At 45.0% G+C, this 20,748-nt stretch overlaps 1 protein-coding gene across 1 annotated transcript; it reads left to right on the plus strand.

The window, feature by feature from the left end:
• Positions 1-17,448: 17,448 nt before the first annotated feature.
• On the plus strand, positions 17,449-19,688 carry LOC117802468 (protocadherin-16-like). Its single transcript, XM_034661731.1, has one exon. It carries the CDS (start codon positions 17,610-17,612, stop codon positions 19,686-19,688), a length of 2,079 nt encoding a protein of 692 aa, XP_034517622.1. The 5' UTR covers positions 17,449-17,609.
• The last annotated feature ends 1,060 nt before the right edge of the window (positions 19,689-20,748 follow it).

The raw sequence follows: 20,748 nt of genomic DNA on the forward strand, positions 1-20,748 counted from the left end.
TAAGGGTGGTGACAAAATTTTATGATGAGAATGGAAAACCCGTTAGCGCACACGGGCTCCTCTCTCTCTCTTTTGCAGGTCCTCTTGGCCCCCAGACCCCATTATCTGGACAGAATATCACTGAATGCCTGGAGCAAGGCCATCTTCGTATTTTTGGCTTTATGATCTCCTCCTTACTTGTTTTCTGTGATAGTTTCTTTTGGCCTTCAATTCTGCAGGCAACAAATATTTGCGTTTTGTCTAGGGCCCAGCAGTCATGAAGATCTCAGTTTTACCGCCCCCAAATTGAAGGTGTTCTAGTAGGAACAGGACATCCTAGACTCCTGAGACCAGCCAGAACTGCACTGTATGGACAGGCAAGTCAAAAGCAGCACAGACAACTGATCTAAATGGAACGGACACAGGTGGGCATGGGAAGACTGAGAGCGAAGGAAGGCCTGGATTTCCTCTGGCATTTGCCACTAGCCTGGTCATCGTCCTCACTGTGGCCAAAGCAAGTCCCTTTGTCTTGAAAACTTCATTTAAAAAAAATGGTAAATATCCTCGAAGGAGAGTAAGAAGGAAAGTTGAGTTTCAGAGACAAAGTTAAATTATGTCAAGCACTTAAATTAGTGCAGTTCCTGGGCAGGATCGGGGCCATGATTTCATTCTGCAAATACTTGTCTTTTTGCCTTATTGCTGTGAATGCAAATTCTGTTGTGTCATAGAACCTGCTTTGTCTGAACAGCTCCAAAGACAAGAACATTTTCTAGGATGGGTGATTTTTAAATTCACCTCTTTGACCAGCCTTGCCTCACCTTTTCCATTTTCATGCTTTATCATAATACTGATGGAGGGAAGGGGAGGCGGTTTAAAAAAGAAACATAGGGAAGGCAACAAAGTCAAGTTGTAATCCTGAAGCTTGCTGTCTGGTCAGTCAGCCAATCGTTTCCATGATGAATCCACTTAGACTTACTTTTCAATATTGATTTATTTATAGGGCATGAACTGGTAATTAGTTATTGACTCTGTGAAGAACAAATTATTTATAAAGCATTTATTCTATGATGTCACATGATACAAATGAGCTTTAGAATGACCGATGACTTTTCAAAACAGTTTAGTTTATTCCTAAGTACCAACGTCCCTGGTGGCTACCATGCTGCTTGGGAAATCCAGTTCTAAGTGATTTGAAAACAATCATTCTGAGTGCAGACTTTTAAAAAAATACGCTAGTATATGTGGTGAAAGAATAGTTGAGAAATAGAGTCAAAGAACGAAAGAGAAGAGCTTAACAAAGCTATTTGTCCAAAGCCATATCCAAAAATTTGTGAATTTCTAAGGTTTCCATTTACTTTATGCCCACTCACACCTACTCCCTCTTTGCAATGTCCTTAAGCAATTGCTCTGAGCCTATTTTTGGTATGTTATTGGACAGGTCACTTCACCTCTCTGCTCCTCTAATATTTTTTTTCAACCTTCCCTTAAAAGTAGCATGTTTCCAGGTGTTGCTATTTCTTGGGTAATCAACATTATAGAACACGTCAACGTTTTGAGATGGACTTGAAATTTCAAAATAAAACAACTGCTTCAAAAAATATTAGAAAACACTTGCCTCCACTTTTGAAGTTGTCACCATATCTGTTATCCCCTTAGTTATTCATTTATTTTACTCACTTACTAAGTAGTAAGTAGTTGTCTAGGACTTTTTACATGCCTTGCTTTGCATTTATATTGGCAAATAGAGTCAACACATTTCTCCCCTCCTAGAGCTGAAAGCCATAGTCTAGAGCTCCTATTAGCTTCTCGAAAGACTTCAGAAAGTTCTCTGAACCAATAAGAGACCTAAATCTACAAATGGCACCTAAATAAATGCGTCCTTCGATATCCTTAAATAATCTGGTTAAGGGAAATCAATAGAACTCTACAAAGGAGAGTCACTGAAAGTAGAGACATTGAAAGCAAATTTTGTAATTTAGAGTTTCTAGTGGTAATTGAGTGGCTGTTAATTTTAAGGCTTGGAAAAGGAGCTACTAGGAGAATTTCTCCATTCCTTAGCTCCTCTTGTATATACATATACATATACATATAATATGTATAAATTATATATAAATTGTAAAGGGAGGATCACTTTGCTTTCCACCCTCTCCTGTGATCACAAGATGGCAGTGTTTCTGAGCTTTGCTGCTACAGTAATTTGATTTAAAATGGAATTGGGCAGAATTGCAGTAGGGAAGTCAGAATAAATGATGTGGAGGAAACTTAGCATGTAAAATAAAACCAACTAGCAAAGAAAAATAAACTGCTCAGGAATTTGCATTTCTGAAGGGGAGGGTTTGTGCTTAGGTCGTGAATATATTTGGATATTTACAGTTTAGTGACCTTTTCTAGAACTCTGAAAGGATTTGAGCTGATTGAGGTCTTGAGAGGAAAGAAAGGTGGTAAGGTCGGGAAATAAGCTGGGATTGGATCATGAAGAGCTCTGCATCCTGGACTAAGAAGGTTTCATTCTGGTCCTCAGTGGGCAGCTACTAAAGGGTTTTTAAACAACGGGAGGGGCAGGAATCATCAGGTTGTGTTTGGAAAGATAACTCTGGCAGTATTTTATAGGTTGACAGTGGCGGAGAGAGAGAATAGATACTGCAGGCAAGCTAGCTAGGTCAAGAAGCAGTCTGATGATTTAAATAAGACTTAATTATCTAGATTAAAACAATGTCAGAGAGATGGGGGAGAGATTTGAACCATATTTAAAACTGTAATCAATAGGGCTCAGTGATTATTTGTGGCTTTGAAAGAGAGAAATTCCTAAATTAGGTGACTGGTTAGATAGTCACATCATTATAACCAAATGAATTATGTAAGAGAGAGAAAATGGTACATAGGGGTCGAATTGCCGTGCCTGTAAAATATCATTTGGAGGAGACTAGTCCCCAGTGGAAAATGAGAAATTAGTGTTTGAGGGGGAAAGAGTGTGATTTTTTTTTTTTTAAGAGGTGAAAGAGTGAGCCAAGTAGATCTCTGGGGAAGAGCATTCCAAGAGAAGGAAGGTGGTTTATGTGTTCAAGAAACAGTAAGAAGGCCAGCTCAATCTCCTAACATATACTGATTCATCATATAGTTCCTGAGTGCCTATAATATGCTAAGCACCAAGCCGGGAGTTGCAGAGAAAAAACTACTCCCTGAACTTCAAGGAGCTACAGAGGAGATAACCACATTAAAAACCATATAGGGGACGCCTGGGTGGCTCAGTAGGTTAAGCATCTGCCTTCAGCTCAGGTCATGATCCCTGGGTCTTGGAATTGAGTCCTCAGTGTGTTCAGGCTCCTGCTCAGTGGGGAGTCTGTTTCTTCCTCTCCCTCTGCCCCTCCCCCCACCAGCTGCTCCAGTACACTCTCTCTCTTAAATAAATAAATAAACTCTTAAAAAAACAAAGCAAAACATATGGTTTGACTTTGCCACTGCGCCTTCTTTGTTCTAGGACATTTTAAACTCCTTCTCCCCCAGTCTTCCTCTTCCCCACCTCTTTATTTGATCTCCCTTTTCTGTGGCCATCTCTCTTCTCAGCTGTGACATCACCCCATTTCTTTTTCTCATCTCTCCTATCTTCTCCCCTTCCCCATACTAGCCTCTCCATCTCACCTTTGTCTCTCTAGTTCTCTCAGTCTCTCTTTCTTTCAGGAGTTTTTCCTTACCGTGGTTTTCTGCAGTCTGAAAATGATATGCCTCGATGTAGTTTTCTTGGCATTTATCCGGCTGGGTATTCTCTGAGCTTTCTGTATCTGGGGTTTGGGGTTTGAAATTAATTTGAGGGAAATTCTCAGTTCTATTTCTTCTGTTCCTTTTTTTTTTCCTTCTCCTTTTGGCAATCCCATCATTCATCTGTTACATCTTTGGGAGTTATCCTAAAGTCCTTGGGAGAGGGTGTGATCTTAAGTTAGAGTTTGGGGCATCACAGGGTCTAGGAAGAAAGCGGACACCACAGAAGTGGGCAAGTGCCTAGGGTATCAAGAATGAGGGGCAGTTTATCCCCCAAATAATAATCGCCATGGTAATAACAGTATTCTCCATATGACAACTAATATTTCCTGAATCTTATGTAAATCATGAACACATGCCTCTGACAGCAATAGCCTTTGTGTAAATCAGGTGCAAGGGTTACAATGTCCTATTTGTAGCATTCTGAAAACATGAAATCTAAGTAAAAAAGATGTGTTTGCCATACAAAGGCATTTTTAAGGCAAATTGTCTAATTTCCTCCCCCTCTTCCATCCTGCCAATCACCTTTATGTCCTCCCTATCTAAGTTTTTAAAGCCAGCCCTGGACAAGAAAATGAGAAGAGAAGAAAGCCAGGGGAGGTGGTCATCAGTCCCGCCTGTGCATCAGCATCCCCTAGGGCTCTTATAATGACTACACCATGCTTGGGTCTTGAGTATGGAGATTTTGACTCAACAGGTTTGGGAAAAGAAAACCTGGACAGAAAGTTTTTGTGTTAGCCACAGGAAAGGAGGGGCTGGTCAACCTCATGTGATGCGGCAGACAGACCAGGTAAGGGGCCTAAATGTGGCTTCTGGAAAGCCCCTTGAAGACCTCATAGGAACATTGTCCTTGGGGTGTGGGGAGGATCCCACTTCAGCTAATGGGGGGGGGTGGTTCTTCTGACTCAAGGAATGGGATTTGCCAATGAAAAAGTTTATTGAAGAGCTGTGGGGACCCGACTGAAGTTGGAACATACAGATTTGAAATGGTGTCAGCCTGCATTAATTCATACTTTTATTCAGTGTTGTTGTAGGCACTGGGGGGCAGGGTAGAAATGTAAACAAAATGCACAGAAATCTTACTACAAGCCAAGAGGATAATAAAAAGGTAACCAAATAAAGCTGTTAACTTCACAAAGTGATGAGAAGGACATGGACAGCAGTGGTGTGATCCCGAGTGAGAGAAGGATTACCTATAGTGGCAGTTAATGTCTCAAGGAAGACCGAAGCAAGCAAAAAGTCCCTTGTATTAATCCAAAAGGGAAGGCTTGTGGAAGGGGCTAGGGCCTCAGAAGGGTCAAGGGCCAAGGATGTTAAGGTTGTTGCTAAGAGATGGTTCAGGCTGGATCTGAATGAAAGCGAAGCTGTCCTTAGTTCCATAAGCTTTTTCTCACTCCTTACTATAGCATTATTCACTTTGTAATGTAATTAATCTTCTACTTGTCTGCTCCCCTGGCTAGATTGTGGGTTCTTCTAGGTAAGGGATTTTCTCCTACCAGATTCTTCCTTGGATTCCTGATACCTTCTACTTAGTAGATCTGTATGGTTTCTGGAACGCAGGCTGCAAAACTCTGGCTCTCTCCCCACCTTGCGGTCGCGCAGCATACCCCCATGATCTGCTTGTGTTGCGAGTGGATGACTGAATCCCCCAAAAGACAGGCAACTGGTTTGTCTATAAAATAAAAGAGTCACATTAGATAAATCCTCAAAAACAACAAAACAGAATTCAGTGGTTTAAACGGTTCATCTTTATGTTGGTTTAAAGAGTATTGGAAGAAACCAAAAGGCAATCAGGAATGGATTTTGTATATATATATATAGAAGCCCTCTGCAAGCAGTGAGGAAGACAATTTTTATCCAAATCTGAAGAAAGAGAGGTTAGGATAATTTACCATGCAGTAATTTATTCATTCAATATACAGAAGATAATTATGTATTTTTCTACCCTGAGACTTTATTCTTATTGTTTTACGCCTCTGTCTGCAACTCAGCCCACAAGAGGAAGCTTATATTCATTTAGATGCTTTGCCTTGGGAAGAGCTTTGTAGTCTGATAGTCAGGCTTTCTGGAATTAATAAAGAGATTTCAGACTTTCTTTTTTTTTAATTATTCTTTTAAATGTCTTTTGATTTCAAAAATTACTCATCATAAATAAAAAAAATAAAAAGCTACCTCTAAAAAGAAAACTATAAAATTGAGCAGAAATTTAACTCCCTTTTGTATTTATCTTTAACTGCTCTGTCAAACAGTCCTAGGTTGGGTGTAACACCTTCATTTTCAAATCGACCAGATAGGGACTTCTCAGCTCTTCTGAGTCCGGATCATAGCTCTGGAAGGTTCTGAAGCTTCTGTCCAAATTAGAGATGAAAGCCCCCCTCTGACAATGTGTCCTTACTGTTCCAGCTGCTCATAATTTCTTTCAGCTTCATAAATCAACACCCTACTTCCCTTCAGGGCTGCTAAATCTAAATATAGATATTAAAATTTCCCTTCAAAATCCTTGCTTAGAATTCCGAATGCATTTCTCTTTAGAAACCACATTTCTAATGGAGCACTTAAACCAGCTTAAATTCTAGTTCTGGACAGAATGGACAGGTGAGTTTTTCTGGGTTCACGATTGATGTTTTCCTTTGGTATTGCCGGTTTCAAGGAAATAGGTCCAAAGATGTCTTGGTACCTTCCCAACCGCAGTCTCATGTCCAGTGTTTATTTTCCAGCTTCCTTTTCATCCTTCTACCTTTCTATCATTTCCCATAAAAGAGACCCTGTCTTCTCCCATAAAACAAAAAACCCTCAACAGTTTGATGGGATTTAAAGACAAAGTCACAAAGTAGTTTTGCTATGCTGTATCGTCAAAAGACTTCCAAAATAGTAGGCATTATACCTACCAGGGTAATATTGTAAAGCCTTGAATTGTGATCTTTCTTCAATTCTAAATGAAGTGCTATGGGACTCTGCTTCTCCCCCCACCTTTTTCATCTTTCATTTTTAAAAATCAAAGTAACTAGAGTCACTCATTTACATTACAGTTTATTGACTTGCTGTATTTTGGAGCACATGCAAAGTCATTTTGATATATGGCAATTGAAAATAATTGCTCTCCTCAAAATAGAAGGAAAATTACCTGGTCTGGTGCATCAGCCTATTTAGGCAATATGTCTCCATATGTCAGCTCTCCGCTCTCCGCACCACCTGCTTGAGTCCCCATCAGGGACACAGACCGATGAGATCACTACAGCAAGCTATAGATCTTGGGCAAGTTAACTGGTCCGTTTTTTGCCTGGTAATAAGGAGAGTGTCTCTGGAAAATGGGAAATTGGAATCTGTCACCACTGAGCCAACTGATGAGTGATTTCTATTGTTTTGCATCTCCGTAGGTTAGCACAGTTTATTAACTATTCCTGGACCCTGAGAGCTTAGTGTTACTCCTGTTTTGCAGGCGAGAATCTGAGAAGTATGTGACGAAGCATGATTGTTGGAAACAAAGTGAAGGTGGGCAGTTTTCTGTGAGTCTTAGGAGTCTAACATTACCTGCCTCGAGTGAGTTTAGCGATGGGGAGTGGAGAAGACTTTTGTGGCTAGGATCCCAAATCAAAATTCTCTCAAGGAATGACTCATTTTATCCCTTAGCAGTGACTCTGCTTCCCTAATTCCTGAAATCAAAAGTCACAAATACCCATGCCCATGTGGCCCAAACACAATATTTTCAAGAGTTCCTGATTTCGATTCGGAATTAGTATCAGAACTATTTTAGAAAAAAAATTTATTTATTAGATGAACTTATTGCAGGGAAGTTACCAAGTTGTCAGTCCTAGTTTCATTCTATTAAAAAAGAAACTGTGGATAAAATAATGTTCCTTTTGGGGAAAAACTATGAAATCATAAAGTTGGAAAAGACCTTCGATGTAGTTAGTTCCAAACTAGCATTTCATTTTTAAGTTACTAGGTAATAATGAAAAAACTCTTAGTACTAATTAGGAAGAAAGTACCTATTTTAGTGTTAAATAGTACGTACTGCAGAAGAAGTGTTTTTTTTTAAAGATTTTATTTATTTGTCAGAGGGAGAGTGCTAGTGGGAGGAGGGGGAGAGGGAGAGGGAGAAGCAGACACCCCGCTGAGCAGGGAGCTCAATGAAGGCTCCATTTCAGAGCTCTGGGATCATGACCTGAGTGGAAGGCAGATACTTAACCCAACTCAGGTGTCCTGAAGATGTGTTTTTCAACTGCAGATCATGACCACTTAGTGGGTCCTGGCCAGCATTTAAAAAATTAAAAATGAAAAATAACAATAAAATTGGAACAATAAAATTGGATTGTCATGAAACTATTGTTTCAGTTATACTCTGTGTGTGTGTGTGTGTGTGTGTGTCTGTGTGTGTGTGTGTGTACGTTTGGTGGCATATGGTATTGAAATATATTTTAATACGGTGGGTCAGAAAACTTTGAAAACCACTGCATTTACATCTGAGTATGCTGAGATGAAAAGAAACATTCCTTCCTCACCCCCCAGCGGGTAGATTTCATGGCCCATTATAAAACACTTAACATTGTTTCCGCAGTCAGGATTTATCTCTCTCCACAATACACCGGAGGAACCCCATTTTCTGGCTTTGGGGCCATGCGTTTTGCTTTAAAAGTAACCTTTGTGTTCCTAGCCCTTTTCCTGAAGACTCTCACCTTCTTCGGATACATTGTGCCTACCTCTCAACCGGACCCCAAATGCACATCTAATGAAGGCCCTAGCTATCATGAGGGTGTTTTATTTGCACGGTATTCCTTTACGCTTTCAACGGGAATGCTTTTCTGTTGCAGATATATATTTTTAAAAACATTTTATACAAAGATAAAACTTTGGATAATTCATTTAAATCAAAGAAAAAAAAATTCATCTTGACAGTATAAGAAACGTTCCCTGAAATGAATCTGCCCACATTTCTAGCTGGAACTAATCCCTGGAGATGCTGTTGGCTGGAAGCAAAGCCAGTGCTGTGGTAACTTCCTCCTTCTTCGCAACTGAGAACTCAGGTGTTTGAGAGACGACAAGACTCTGGGGACACAGGTATCCGCTACGGAGAACGCCAGAAAGAAGACACACCGACCTTGGTACTGTCGAGGGAAGTATTAGTTTCTTGTTGCTGCTGCAAAGAATTACCACAAACGTAGGGGCCTAAAATAATACAAATGTACTATTTTACAGTTCTGGAGGTGAGAAGCCTGCCACAGTTCTTGCTGGGCTAAAATCAACGTGTCGACGGGCTGTGTTCTTCTGGGTGCTCAGAGGAGAATACATTTCCTTGCCTTTTCCACCTTGTAGAGGCTGACTGAATTCTCTCCCCCATGGCCCCTTCACACGCACCTTTGCTTCCCTTGTCCTATCTCCTTCTCTGACTCTGACCCTCCTCCGTCCACTTATAAGGGCCCATTTTCAGTCTCTCCATTTCCATATCCACAATCTGATCCCATGTGCAAAGTCCTTTTTGCCACGGAAGGTGTCACATTCACAGGCTCTGGGGAGGAGGACGTGGACATCTTTGAGGGGCGGCATTATGTTACCTCCCGCAGAGGACTGCCAGGACGTGTACGTAGGAGCAAGGGAAAGCGAGGTCTCGAATCATCCTTCAGATTACCTTGATTTGTGAAAATGGCTTTGATGCTGGGGACAGGCTGGCGGAAGAAGGGCCGCGATCCTGAAATTGTTCACTCCGGCACCTGCGGAGGTCAAGGGTTAGCAGCTCTGGCCAATCTGCTGCCTGGTACAGCTCTGCCTCTTCCCTCATGGGCGGCATGACGCACTGGCTCGCAAATGAGCAGCTGCCTCTCTGTGGGCTGCTGGCTGCTCGTCAGCACTTCATATTCACCTGGGCCTCGGGAAGGGGGCCCTTTATCATTTGGGTCTTTAAAGCATCTCCTCCACAGTGCATTTTTTATAGCTGTTATTTTTAAGCTTCCCCCTTCTACCTGGATTGGAGAGACCAGGGCTTAGAAGAAAGAAGGATCGGAGTATAACGCCCACAGGTGAAACAGCTGAGCTGGGGATAAAAACACATGAGAAGCTGAGGGCCTTCAAAAGAGATCTTGACTATAAAGCACAGAGCAGACACTCAGAGGCTGGATGTATAAGTAACAGATCAGAGATAAAAGCCTGTGAAGGCAGAGGGGAAAAAATATACATTTGCAGACACAGGAAGCTGTGTTTGAGGAGAAACTCCAGCAAATTCAGGAGCGTTGCTTACTGTGGATACCCTGGAGCGCATCTGATGGCGAAAACACTCAGTGTACAGTGGTCAGGATGCATATCGTTGACCATGGGACTTAGGCCTGCCTTCCTGCTAGACTGTGGTTTATTCATTGAACCCATTTGTCGGGCCAAAAGCTTCTGGGATTTCATTCCTCTGTTTTTCTCTCTTTTATAATGGATACAAATAGTCATGGGAAACAAGACATTGGCAGTCAATCGGAGGAAATTTGAGGGGCACTTGAATTCATGAAGCAGTTTCTCCCATTGCCTCCCCTGGTATGGCAAGCCGGTTTTCTGGGGGAAGTTATCCGGTAGAAGAGACTCTCCCAAGACCTCAGGATTTCAGGGCCCTTAGATGCCAAATCTGTGACTTTTCAAAGCACAGTTTTTCTCTTTAGGATTAGCTTCAACTGCAATATAAAAACATCTTTAAAAGTATTAAGCACAGGTGGGACGCCTGGATGGCTCAGTTGGTGAAGTGTCTGACTCTTGATATTGGCTCAGGTCATGATCTCAGGGTCCTGGGATGGAGCCCCATGTCCACATCCAGCTTGGAGCCTGCTTAAGATTCTCTCTCTCCCTCTCCCTTGGCCCCTCCACTTGCTCGCTCTCTCTCTCTCTCTCAAACAAAAAAAGTATTAAGCACTGCTATAATCCTTATAAATTATAATAGCTGTAGGAAACCTCTGCATGACTTAAAGTAGGTAAATACAATAATTATTTAATTGTTGTAAATATCTACCTAATTTCTAGGTTAGTTTCAGGGTCAGTAGTGGTATTTTTATCATGAATCACTGAAAAGTTATATTTGGCAAGTGTAGTGAAAATGTTGCATTGGATACAAAAGACGTTTATGTCCAAAAAACCGGAAATACGTAGAAAATGTAAATTGTGATGCTAGAGATACAGGGTTTTTTTTTCCCTCAGTTTACATGCTTTCAAAAGGCCTGGAACATTCCTATTATGATGAGGTTGCTGTTTTGACGACACTAAGGAAAATCAAAGCGGCTGTATTCTCTTTTTGCATTTCTCCTTACATATACACACCACAAATCTAAAGCATCAGGGCAAGACACTCCGACCCTGTGTGATCCAGGCAAACCTAATCAAGGAGCGGTGCTGCCGGGGCCCCATGTGTTCCCCGAGAAAAATAACCGAGATATTGACATGGCCAAAAATCTGCGGCATAAGCTTTCTTACCAAATGTCTGTATATCGAAGGAGTTTCTTGTAGATAGTATCTGCACCCAGTACATCCCCATCTGTGTGTGCTAATCGTGAACTGTGCTTGAATCCAGCAGGATCTATTTATTTCCAAAATAACTGTGTCTTGATCAAATAGGATTCATGTGTGCCTGTCGTACCGAGGAGACACACTGGGCCGGATGTGGCTCTTTTCCCTGACTGCCTTGATTCAATGGGATCCAGGCATTTTCCAACTGAACAGCTGTGGCTTGGGGAGAATCCAGGTGTTTTTCTCACTGAATATTTGTGGGATTGGCAGGGTCCTGGGTATTTCCTTTGCTTTCTCTTGCTTGGAATTATTATAACATATATTATGTATATGTATTTTAGTGAATTTTGCTTTGTCCCAGGAAACAGATCAGTTTCCCTTACTTCGCACAAGAGCAATTACACCTAGAAAAATATGGGCAGAATTAACCACTATTTATCATTTTCTTCACTAACTAAATCCTTCATGCTGTTTTATGTACATACATGAATATTCTAAAAATCCCTTTCAGTGAAAGCAAGTAAATAACCTTTCTACACTGAATAATTATCTACTCAGAAGGTGTTGCTTTATTGAATGGGGGTGTCACACCTGTTCCAACATCCACTTGTTAAGAACCTGTTGGACTTGGCTTTGATTTCTGATTGAAGAAGTAAGTCAGCCTCCCTAAATTTGGCAATACATAGACCCTGTTAGAAAATGGTGTGTGGTTTTGGTTTCCACATCTTCTACAATATATAGGGAAATTGGAAGGAGTTCAGAGAACAGAAACAAAATGATTAAAGGGTTGGGGAAATAAGGAGCTGGGATTATTTTATCTAAAGAAAAGCTTTCAGGGAAAGCAAGATGGGGTGTGTGTGTGAGTGTGTGTGTGTGTGTGTGTGTGTGTGCCAAAGACGGAGTCAAAGAAGCCAAATCTTAAAGGCTATGTGTTTGAGCAGGTTTGATTGGCTTTTGTAGGCCATCTGGAGTCTGGTGAAGGAGTGGGGAGTAGTTGGTCTGCCTTACCAATTATTGAGGAGAATAAGCAATTTAAGAGAGAGAGGAGACTTGGCAAAAGTCAGGCAGAAATTACTTTAGCTAGGGGTTCTGTCTCAGACCTACTTATATTATAATCTTCAAATATAGGGAGAAGTTTTGTATATGTAACCCTTACATTCCAGCTTCTACCACATTTGAAAACTAGGATCTGGTATAATATAGCTAAATCTACTTAATGATAAGCCATGTCATCCTTCTCTCCAGCCATATGATGAAATCTTGGGGTAAAGTTTTTCTTCATCTTTCCAAAGAGTCAGAGGAAATAACTATATGTTGATATCAAAAACAGAGACAAGTACTCTATAAAATTTAATCACATTCTGTTGGGCTCATAAAATAGAATGAGTGTGTATACAATCTGTGCTCAAAATTTAAAAAGAGGGAAAAGACTATCACCTCTTTTGGACACTTAGATCCTAAGGTAGGAAAGTAGACTTGATTATCTGTCATGTAATCACCTTTTTGGACAAGACCTCTATCATGTCCAAGATTCTGATTTTAATACTTTCAGAACATGAAATATATGTATATCGAATATAGACTATGATAACAGACATTAAATCATCTCCTCTTCTCACAAAGCTCTGTATCAGTCAGGGTTCTTGAGAGAAACAGAACCAACATATACCCTGTAATTGGCATACATAATAGTGTGGGATGGTAAGAAAATTTTGGTGGGTAGACCAGCGGACTAGAAACTCAGGCAAGATTTCTATGTTACAGTCTTGAAGCACAATTCCTTCTTCTCTGGGAAACTTCAGTTTACTCTTAAGACCTTCAACTGATTATGTGAGGCCCACCATATTATCAAGAGCACTCTCCTTATCTTAAAGACAACTCATCGTTGATGTCAATTGCATTTACAAATTACCTTCACAACGACATTTGGAGTAGTGCTCTATTACCTATCACACTCGGCACCATAGCCTGGTCAAGTTGGCACGTACAATGTAACCATCACAAGCTCCATTCTTTAGCTCATCCTTTTAGAGAGATAATAACAGGTGAGCCCAAACTAGCAGGGGCATCCCCTGCTGTGAAGGTGCCCCTCCTAGCCTCAGAGGGTCTTCCTTCTCTGGGAAGAGGTGGGAAGAAACCCTCTGTCCTCTGTAGGCTCCTCCTCCTCACTTGGCTTTAATGCCCATTTCTAAATAGTTCCTTCTCCTTGCGCTCTCCAGAAGTCACTTCCTTGCGGCCCTTCGCCCATGTCGTCCCACCATTCACACAAACATGCTGTCCAGGGTTCTGCCCTCTGCAGTTCAGAAGCCGAAAATCATAGAGGTAATAAATGACCAGTGAAATGCTCTGAAGGCCATAGACCCTGAAATGAAACTCTCTGGGTTTGGATTCCAATTCCACCACTTAACACCCATGTGACTTTGTCCAAGTTACTTGCAATGCCCTGAATCTCAGTTTCTTCATCTGTATCATGGGATAGTAATTATAATTCCTTCCCTAAAGGGTTTTGGTGGGAGATGCTTTGAGCATTTTGAGCATTTAGTAACTATTTAGACTATTAAGTTAACTAGGGACTACCCACAGTCTGGGAGAAAATGTTTTTGGATGATGGACTTCCTGTACTACTTAAACCGTGTAACGCTGGGTCAAGGTCTGCTCTGAGCTTTTCTGCCTGTGATGGCTGCTGTCTGGGATACTGGGAAGTTTTCATCTCCCTCTCCACACTCAGGGGGGCTAAGAAGTCAGAGTTTGATATGACTGAGAATCCCAAAGCACTTCATCCCTAAAATAGTTCAGCACACAAACAAGAGGGGCAAGAGAAGTAATATCGGCTGATGCCTTCTATGTGCTAGTCTACATTCATTGCCTCACTCAAGACTCATAACGTCCTATAAATCAGAGAGTATGACCCCCAATTCAGAGAGCAAGAAACTGAAGCCTAACAAGATTGAAATAATTTGCCTACAATTATAGAGCAGAGTCAGGGTTGCCCAGCTTCAATGCCCAAACTCCTGCCAGTTACACCATGATACTTCTCCCAAGAGGGCTAGACCTTGACCTATTTCTTGCAAGCTATTGGCTTCTGTACTAGATTCGAAAATAATTTTTTTTGCGTATTTGAGAAATGCTTTTTTTCCCCCTTAACCCCACCAAATTGAATTCTCAATTTAGAATGCCGCTCAAGGCATTCAAGGAAGGGTATGAAGTGGGCAGGAGACCTTGAATTGCACATGCTTAAATTATAAAGGCTAAAAACAAATGGATAAATAGAAGTTTGAAATTTTTGATTTTTCTTTTGTTTTTAAACCAAACCACTGTTTACAAAGAATGTCAGTGAAAGATGCAGAATAACTAGCTGCTTTTCCTTTATTTTTAGACTCAAGTAAATATTTGGTAACAATACACTCTGCAAAACAAGCTGAACTTCAAAAATCAGTTCAGAAGCCCTGTAGAATGATTAAAATGAGTAAATTGTGAAGATACAATTCGTCACAATAAAGGATTTCATGGTCAATTAATTCTGAATTATGGCTTCAAACCCCTCCTTTAACAGACTTATCCCTCCATCTACCCATCAGCTAAACCAACCATCCATCCAGTACACATATTTAGCAAATGGAAAGCCATTTATGTGACAGTACTGATCTGGGTTCTGGGATAAAGCAATGCTTCAAGTCCACGAAGAGGGCTGAGATCACAATAAGCCAATAAACAACTGAATAGAGCAAGCTAATTTCAGGCACCTATAGGTGGTGTGAATGAAATCTAATCCGAGGATAAGGGTTTATGGTGGAGAAGTTACTTGAGTAGAGTGGTCAAGGGAGCATTCCAAAGAGTTGGCATTTGAATTAAGACCTGAATGAGAAAGAGCCAAACCTTCACAATGCAGAAGAAATCACTCCCAGGCACTGAAAGTTTTTAAATATTCAAAAGTACTGTCTTCCTCTGTTTAGGCTGCTGTACAAAGTACCATAGACTAGGTCGCTTAAACAACTGAAATTTATTTCTCCCAGTTCTGGAGGCTAGAAGCCGGGGATTAGAGCACCCTCATGGTCAAGTTGTGGGGAGGGCCCTCTTCCTGGCTCACCTCTTGTGCCCTCACATGCCAGAGAACAGAGAGCAGCAGGCTCTCCCCTGACTCTTACTAATCCCCATGACCTCATCTAATCCAAAGACCCCGCCTCCTAATACCATCACGTTGGGGGACAGGACGACAGCATAGGAATTTTGAGGAAGACACATACATTCAGTCTGTATCACATGCCAATATTAGAAAAAAAGGCAGTACATCTGGATCCAGAGTGGTGGTATGAGATGAGGTCGGAAAGGTGGGTAGGGCCACGTTAATTTTATACAATTGGAAGGAGCCTGAATTATAATCCAAGTACACTGGAAATATATCGGCAGGTTCTAAGCAGGGGGAGACATGATTTTAATTAGCTTTAAAAACAATAATCCACATGCTTGGCTGAGAATGACTTACAGGGGGGCAAGAGTAGAGGCTGGGGACTAGTTCAAGTGCGATTGAAGAGGTTGAGGTGAAAGAAGATTCTAAAGACTGGCAACTGGTCTCCTTAATGGTAAGGAGACTTCACTGGCCAGAGGCAGCTGAATGTAGTTTAATAATGTCTCTATTTACATGCAGCATATCTGCTTTAAAATACATTGTTTTGTTATTATTTTGTCAGAGGTAGAGATAATGGTGGAGATTAGCAGTTATATATAACTCCGCCAAATATTAAAAGGCACTTTACTGTTGCTGCCAGGAACCATCGTGCACCGCTGTTGGTCCTCCTTAAAGGAGCACAACAGAATCTAGGAAATTAATTCTTCCCTTCGGCCTAACTGCAAAATTGCAGAAACCATTTGCTAAATAGGACCAGCCATTCTCAAGAAGGCAGAGAGTCCTTCCTCAGGCATTTTTTATTAGAGGCCATTTATCAATTCTACCTATCATAACGGATAATTGAAGGGAAACCTGCGGATTGGCAATTTATTGGCATTTTCTTGGACTCAGACAGAAACTAGTTTGAAAGTGCTGTCAACAGTGGCCCTGGCTGCAAACTTCCTTGCTCCCAGGCCGTGCTGAAGTGCCGGAAGGTGGTCTGGCCTGTGCTACCCCATCTTTCTGCCCATAAATCTGCATCGTAAAACATCCTGAAATGTTGTGATGGCGCTGAATGCATAAAAAAGTGTTCGCACGCCGAATCTATTGTCGTCATTCTCGGTGGCAGAGGGGAGTGACAGGACGCTCACGCGTCGCTGAGTAGCAGCGCGGCATAATAAAGCATGGTTTGCACCCTGGGTATCACACATTTCTCGGGGCTTCGCGAAGGTTTTTCCAAGTTCCGCCTTCCCCTCTTTGCAGTCATCCTGGCCCCAGCTGCGCGTCGGCCTTTGACTCCATCTGTCCTTCCGCTGGGGACGAGTCTCTCTCGCCAAATGCAGAACACAAGTTTGGCTCCCCAAAGTGATTCTAACCCCCACCCCTCTGCTCAGCCTGAGCCAAGCGTCAGGCCTGCCGAAGGAACCGTCCAGGGGATGGAGAAAGGAGGGCGTGGAGGGGCTGCTGCTCTCGTCCCCCCACCCCGCCCACTTGCACGCAAAGCCGGGACAGACCGCCTGCCTGCGCGACCCCCGCCCGCTCGCGATCCAAATTGCGCGTCCTTCCTGCGGCGTTCCCCTCTCGGGTCCCCCGCCCCGGCGAGAACGCGCCCTGCTGCAGAGCGAAGACTCGCAGGTTGGAGTTTGCCCTCGTGTGCGCCGCGTCACTGGCGGGGAGGGGAAGGGAAGGGGGGCGGCGGGGGCTGGGTCGGAGCTGGAGCCGGGCGGTCCTCGGCTCCCCGGGACGCGGCGGGGAGAGGCCGCCCCCGGAGCCGCCGACACCGCCAAAGCCAGAGCCTCCTCTCCCTCCCTCCCTGCCTCCTTCGCTCCTGCCCGGCGCCCGCACTCGGCCTCCCCGCCCTTACTCCACCCCCTTCCTCGGGCCGACCCCCATCCTCTCCTTGTGTGTGCGCGCTTTAAATAATTTCATCCTTTTTGGCAAACGAAATAATGCACCTGACTTTACCAGGGGGAAACAACAAGCCGAGCAGAACAAGGAACAGATGTAAAAGGAATAAAAGGAGAGAGGAGAAGAGATGAGACTCATTGAAAGAAATCCAGGGGCTGAAGAGGTGGCTGCAACGGCAGAGGCAGCTAGAGCTTCCCTGTCTGCGTGAGTGGCAGGCGGAGGACCTTTTCACCAGTTGCGGATTGAACCTCGGGAACTCCTGGGTATGTTCGTTTGCCAAACAAAGTCTTTTCTTCTTTGGCACAGACACTGAAGAGGCTCCTGGATTTTTCTGCCACCCCTCCACAAGCTGGCAGTTACCCGGGAGCTTTCCCGATTTGCTGGCGGAGAAATGAGCCCTTCTGGGCGGAGGATGGGCGAAGGGCACCAGCAGCGGGGGGCTCCCGCCGGGAAGCGCCTTCTGTTCCCCGGGAGGCGAGGGTCACCCCGCGGGCTGCCGGGCGGCGGCGGCGCCACCGGGGCTCAGCGCTTCCTGCTCGGGCTCTTCATGCACGCGTGGCTGTGGGCAGCCTCGGGTTCACATGCCCAGGTGTTCAACCTCAGCCTTTCCGTGGACGAGGGACTTCCTCCGGACACTCTAGTCGGCGACATCCGCGCGGGGCTGCCGGCGGCACAGCAGCAGGAGGGGGGCGGCTTCTTTCTATCCGAGGATTCGGATGACTCACCGCTGTTGGACGACTTCCACGTGCATCCGGACACCGGCATCATCCGCACGGCTCGTTGCCTGGACCGCGAGCGGCGGGACCACTACAGCTTTGTGGCCGCCACGCTGCTGGGCTCCGTGGTGCAGGTGGAGATCCGCGTCAACGACGTGAACGATCACTCGCCCAGCTTTCCCCGCGACTCCCTGAAACTCGACGTCTCCGAGCTCAGCCCTCCAGGTACCGCCTTCCGCCTGCCAGGTGCCCACGACCCGGACGCCGGCCTGTTCAGCACGCAGGGCTACACCCTGGTGCAGCCGTCCGACCTTCCCGAGGACCCCGCAGGACCGTTCTTCCAGTTGCGCTATGGAACCCCGGGGTCACCACAGTCCTCGTCGCCCCTGGAGCCCCTGGACCTGGTGCTGTTGCAGCGCTTGGACCGGGAGGCGGCGGCGGCACACGAGTTGCATATCGAGGCCTGGGACGGCGGCCGCCCGCGGCGCACGGGCCACCTGCGTGTGGAGCTGCGGGTGCTGGATGAGAACGACAACCCGCCGGTCTTCGAGCAGAGCGAGTACCGCGCCGCGGTGCGGGAGGACGCTCGGCCGGGCGCCGAGGTCTGTCGTGTGCGCGCCACCGACCGCGACCTGGGGCCTAACGGCCACGTGCGTTACAGCCTCCGCGCCCGGCAGGCGCTCGGGCCACTGGGCGATGCGGCCTACTTCACCGTGGAGGAGCTGAGCGGCGTTGTGCGGGTGCAGAGGCCGCTGGACCGCGAGGCACAGGCCTGGCACCAGCTGGTGGTCGAGGCCCGCGACGGAGGGGCGGAGCCCGAGGTTGCCACGGTACGCGTGTCCATCGCTGTGCTCGACGTGAATGACAACCCTCCCGCCATTCACCTGCTCTTCCTCACCGAGGGAGGGGCCGCGCGCGTTTCCGAGGGCGCCGCACTCGGCGACTACGTAGCTCGCGTCTCGGTGTCCGATGCGGACGGTGATCCGGAGCAGGAAGAGGAGGCCGTCGGGGAGCCTGGTGTTGGCCTCGGAGGCGGGAGCATCTCGTTGTCCTTGGAGGGCGGGGATGGATCCTTCGCTCTGCGCTCTGGCAGCTCCCCCGGGGTATTTTTCCTCTGCGTCGAGGGGCCCCTGGACAGGGAGAGCCGCGACCTGTACGATTTGCGACTGGTGGCCACGGATGCTGGCTCCCCGCCGCTGAGTACAGAGGAAACGCTGCTGCTCCGGGTTGCCGACCTCAACGACCAGCCGCCTGTCTTCAGCAGGGAGCATTACCTGGCCTCGGTGTCAGAGGCCGCGGCCCCAGGCACCGCGGTCGTGTGGGTCAGCGCCTCTGATGCAGATGAGGCTGGCACAGACCACGCCCGGCTGCGCTACGCACTGGTCCATCTTACGGTTCGCTGCAACCCAGAAGGTGTGTGGCCCTCGGCGGCGGAGTGCGGACCGTCCTTCACTATTGATCCTGAAAGCGGCATGATCAGCACCTTCCGGAGTCTGGACCGAGAGGTCCAGGAGGCGGTAGAGTTGAGAGTGGTAGCCCAAGACCTCGGAGAACCCCCACTGACGGCCACCTGCCTGGTGAGCATCACCGTGGACGATGTGAATGACAACGAGCCCATCTTCCGGAGGCAGGTGTACAACGCCACCCTTGCGGAGCATGCCCCGGTTGGACACTGCTTTTTGCAGGTGAGTGCATCATGCTTCTGGATCAACCTCTGGATTCCAGAAAGGCCTGGGAAGGGAGAGCAAGATTAAACCCATCCAGGGAAGGAACACTGTGATGTAGGTAGTTGTACCCTGGCTCCAAAAGCAAGGGGGCATGAGCTTCAGTTCCTCCTCTACAGTGAGATGAATGGGCGCCCTCTGGGCACCTAACTTTTCTGTCAGGGGCTTGCACTGAGTGATCTTGAAAGGGTTTTCTACTTCCTGTGATAGTTGGATACATTGATTTGGGAGGAACCACTCACTCAAACAGTGTGCAAATGGCAAACAGTGTCTCACATTTCTGAGCATCACTGTGTGGCATCTTAGAGAAATAAGGTGGTCCTCAAAAATTATTTTTTTTCCAAATAATAATAATAATATACTTTAAACACCAAAACTGTTTGAGTAACTATTTGCAGAGATTTAGAACATGTTGTACCTTCCTTAGAGGCTTACAAAGCCTAGTTGACGACATTAAGTCTTTTTTTTTTTTTTTTTTAATCAGTTGTGGGTTGAGTTCCTCCAGTGACACCATCAGGACTTTGAGAAGTAGTGGGGCTCAGTTATAAAATAGAAATCTTTACCTTGCTTTTTGGAACTTCTGCCTTTAGAATTCTGATCTCTCCTTCACTCTCAGAATGTTGTGATTTGGCCCCTTCTAGCACCAGTCTTTATTGCTTCCAATTTCCTATTTTTTTCTCTCTTTCTTTTCTTTTTTTTTTTTATTGAAGTGTAGTTGACACACAACATTACATTAGTTTCAGGACTACAGCAAGGTGATTTGACAACTCCATACATTATGCTATGCTCACAAGCGTAGCTACCACCTGTCACCATACAACAGTATTGCAAAACCATGACTGTATTTCCCTGTGTGATACCTTTTATCTCTGTGACTTGTACATTCAGTAACTGGAAACCTGTACCCCCATTCCCCTTCACCCATTTTGCCCATCTTCCCACCCATCTCCCCTCTGGGTGGGAATTTAAATTGGTGCAGCTGATGTGGAAAACTCTATAGAGGTTCCTCAAAAACCTAAAATTAGAAATACCATACGATCCATTAATTTCACTACGGGTATTTAGTGAAAACACTAAATAGAAAAGCTAT

Source organism: Ailuropoda melanoleuca, chromosome 5 (genome assembly GCF_002007445.2).
Source record: "Ailuropoda melanoleuca isolate Jingjing chromosome 5, ASM200744v2, whole genome shotgun sequence".
Lineage (NCBI taxonomy): Eukaryota > Metazoa > Chordata > Mammalia > Carnivora > Ursidae > Ailuropoda > Ailuropoda melanoleuca.

Excerpts from the sequence above, each read along its gene's own strand:
- LOC117802468 (XM_034661731.1), top strand. The coding sequence starts at position 17,610 with ATGAGCCCTTCTGGGCGGAGGATGGGCGAAGGGCACCAGCAGCGGGGG.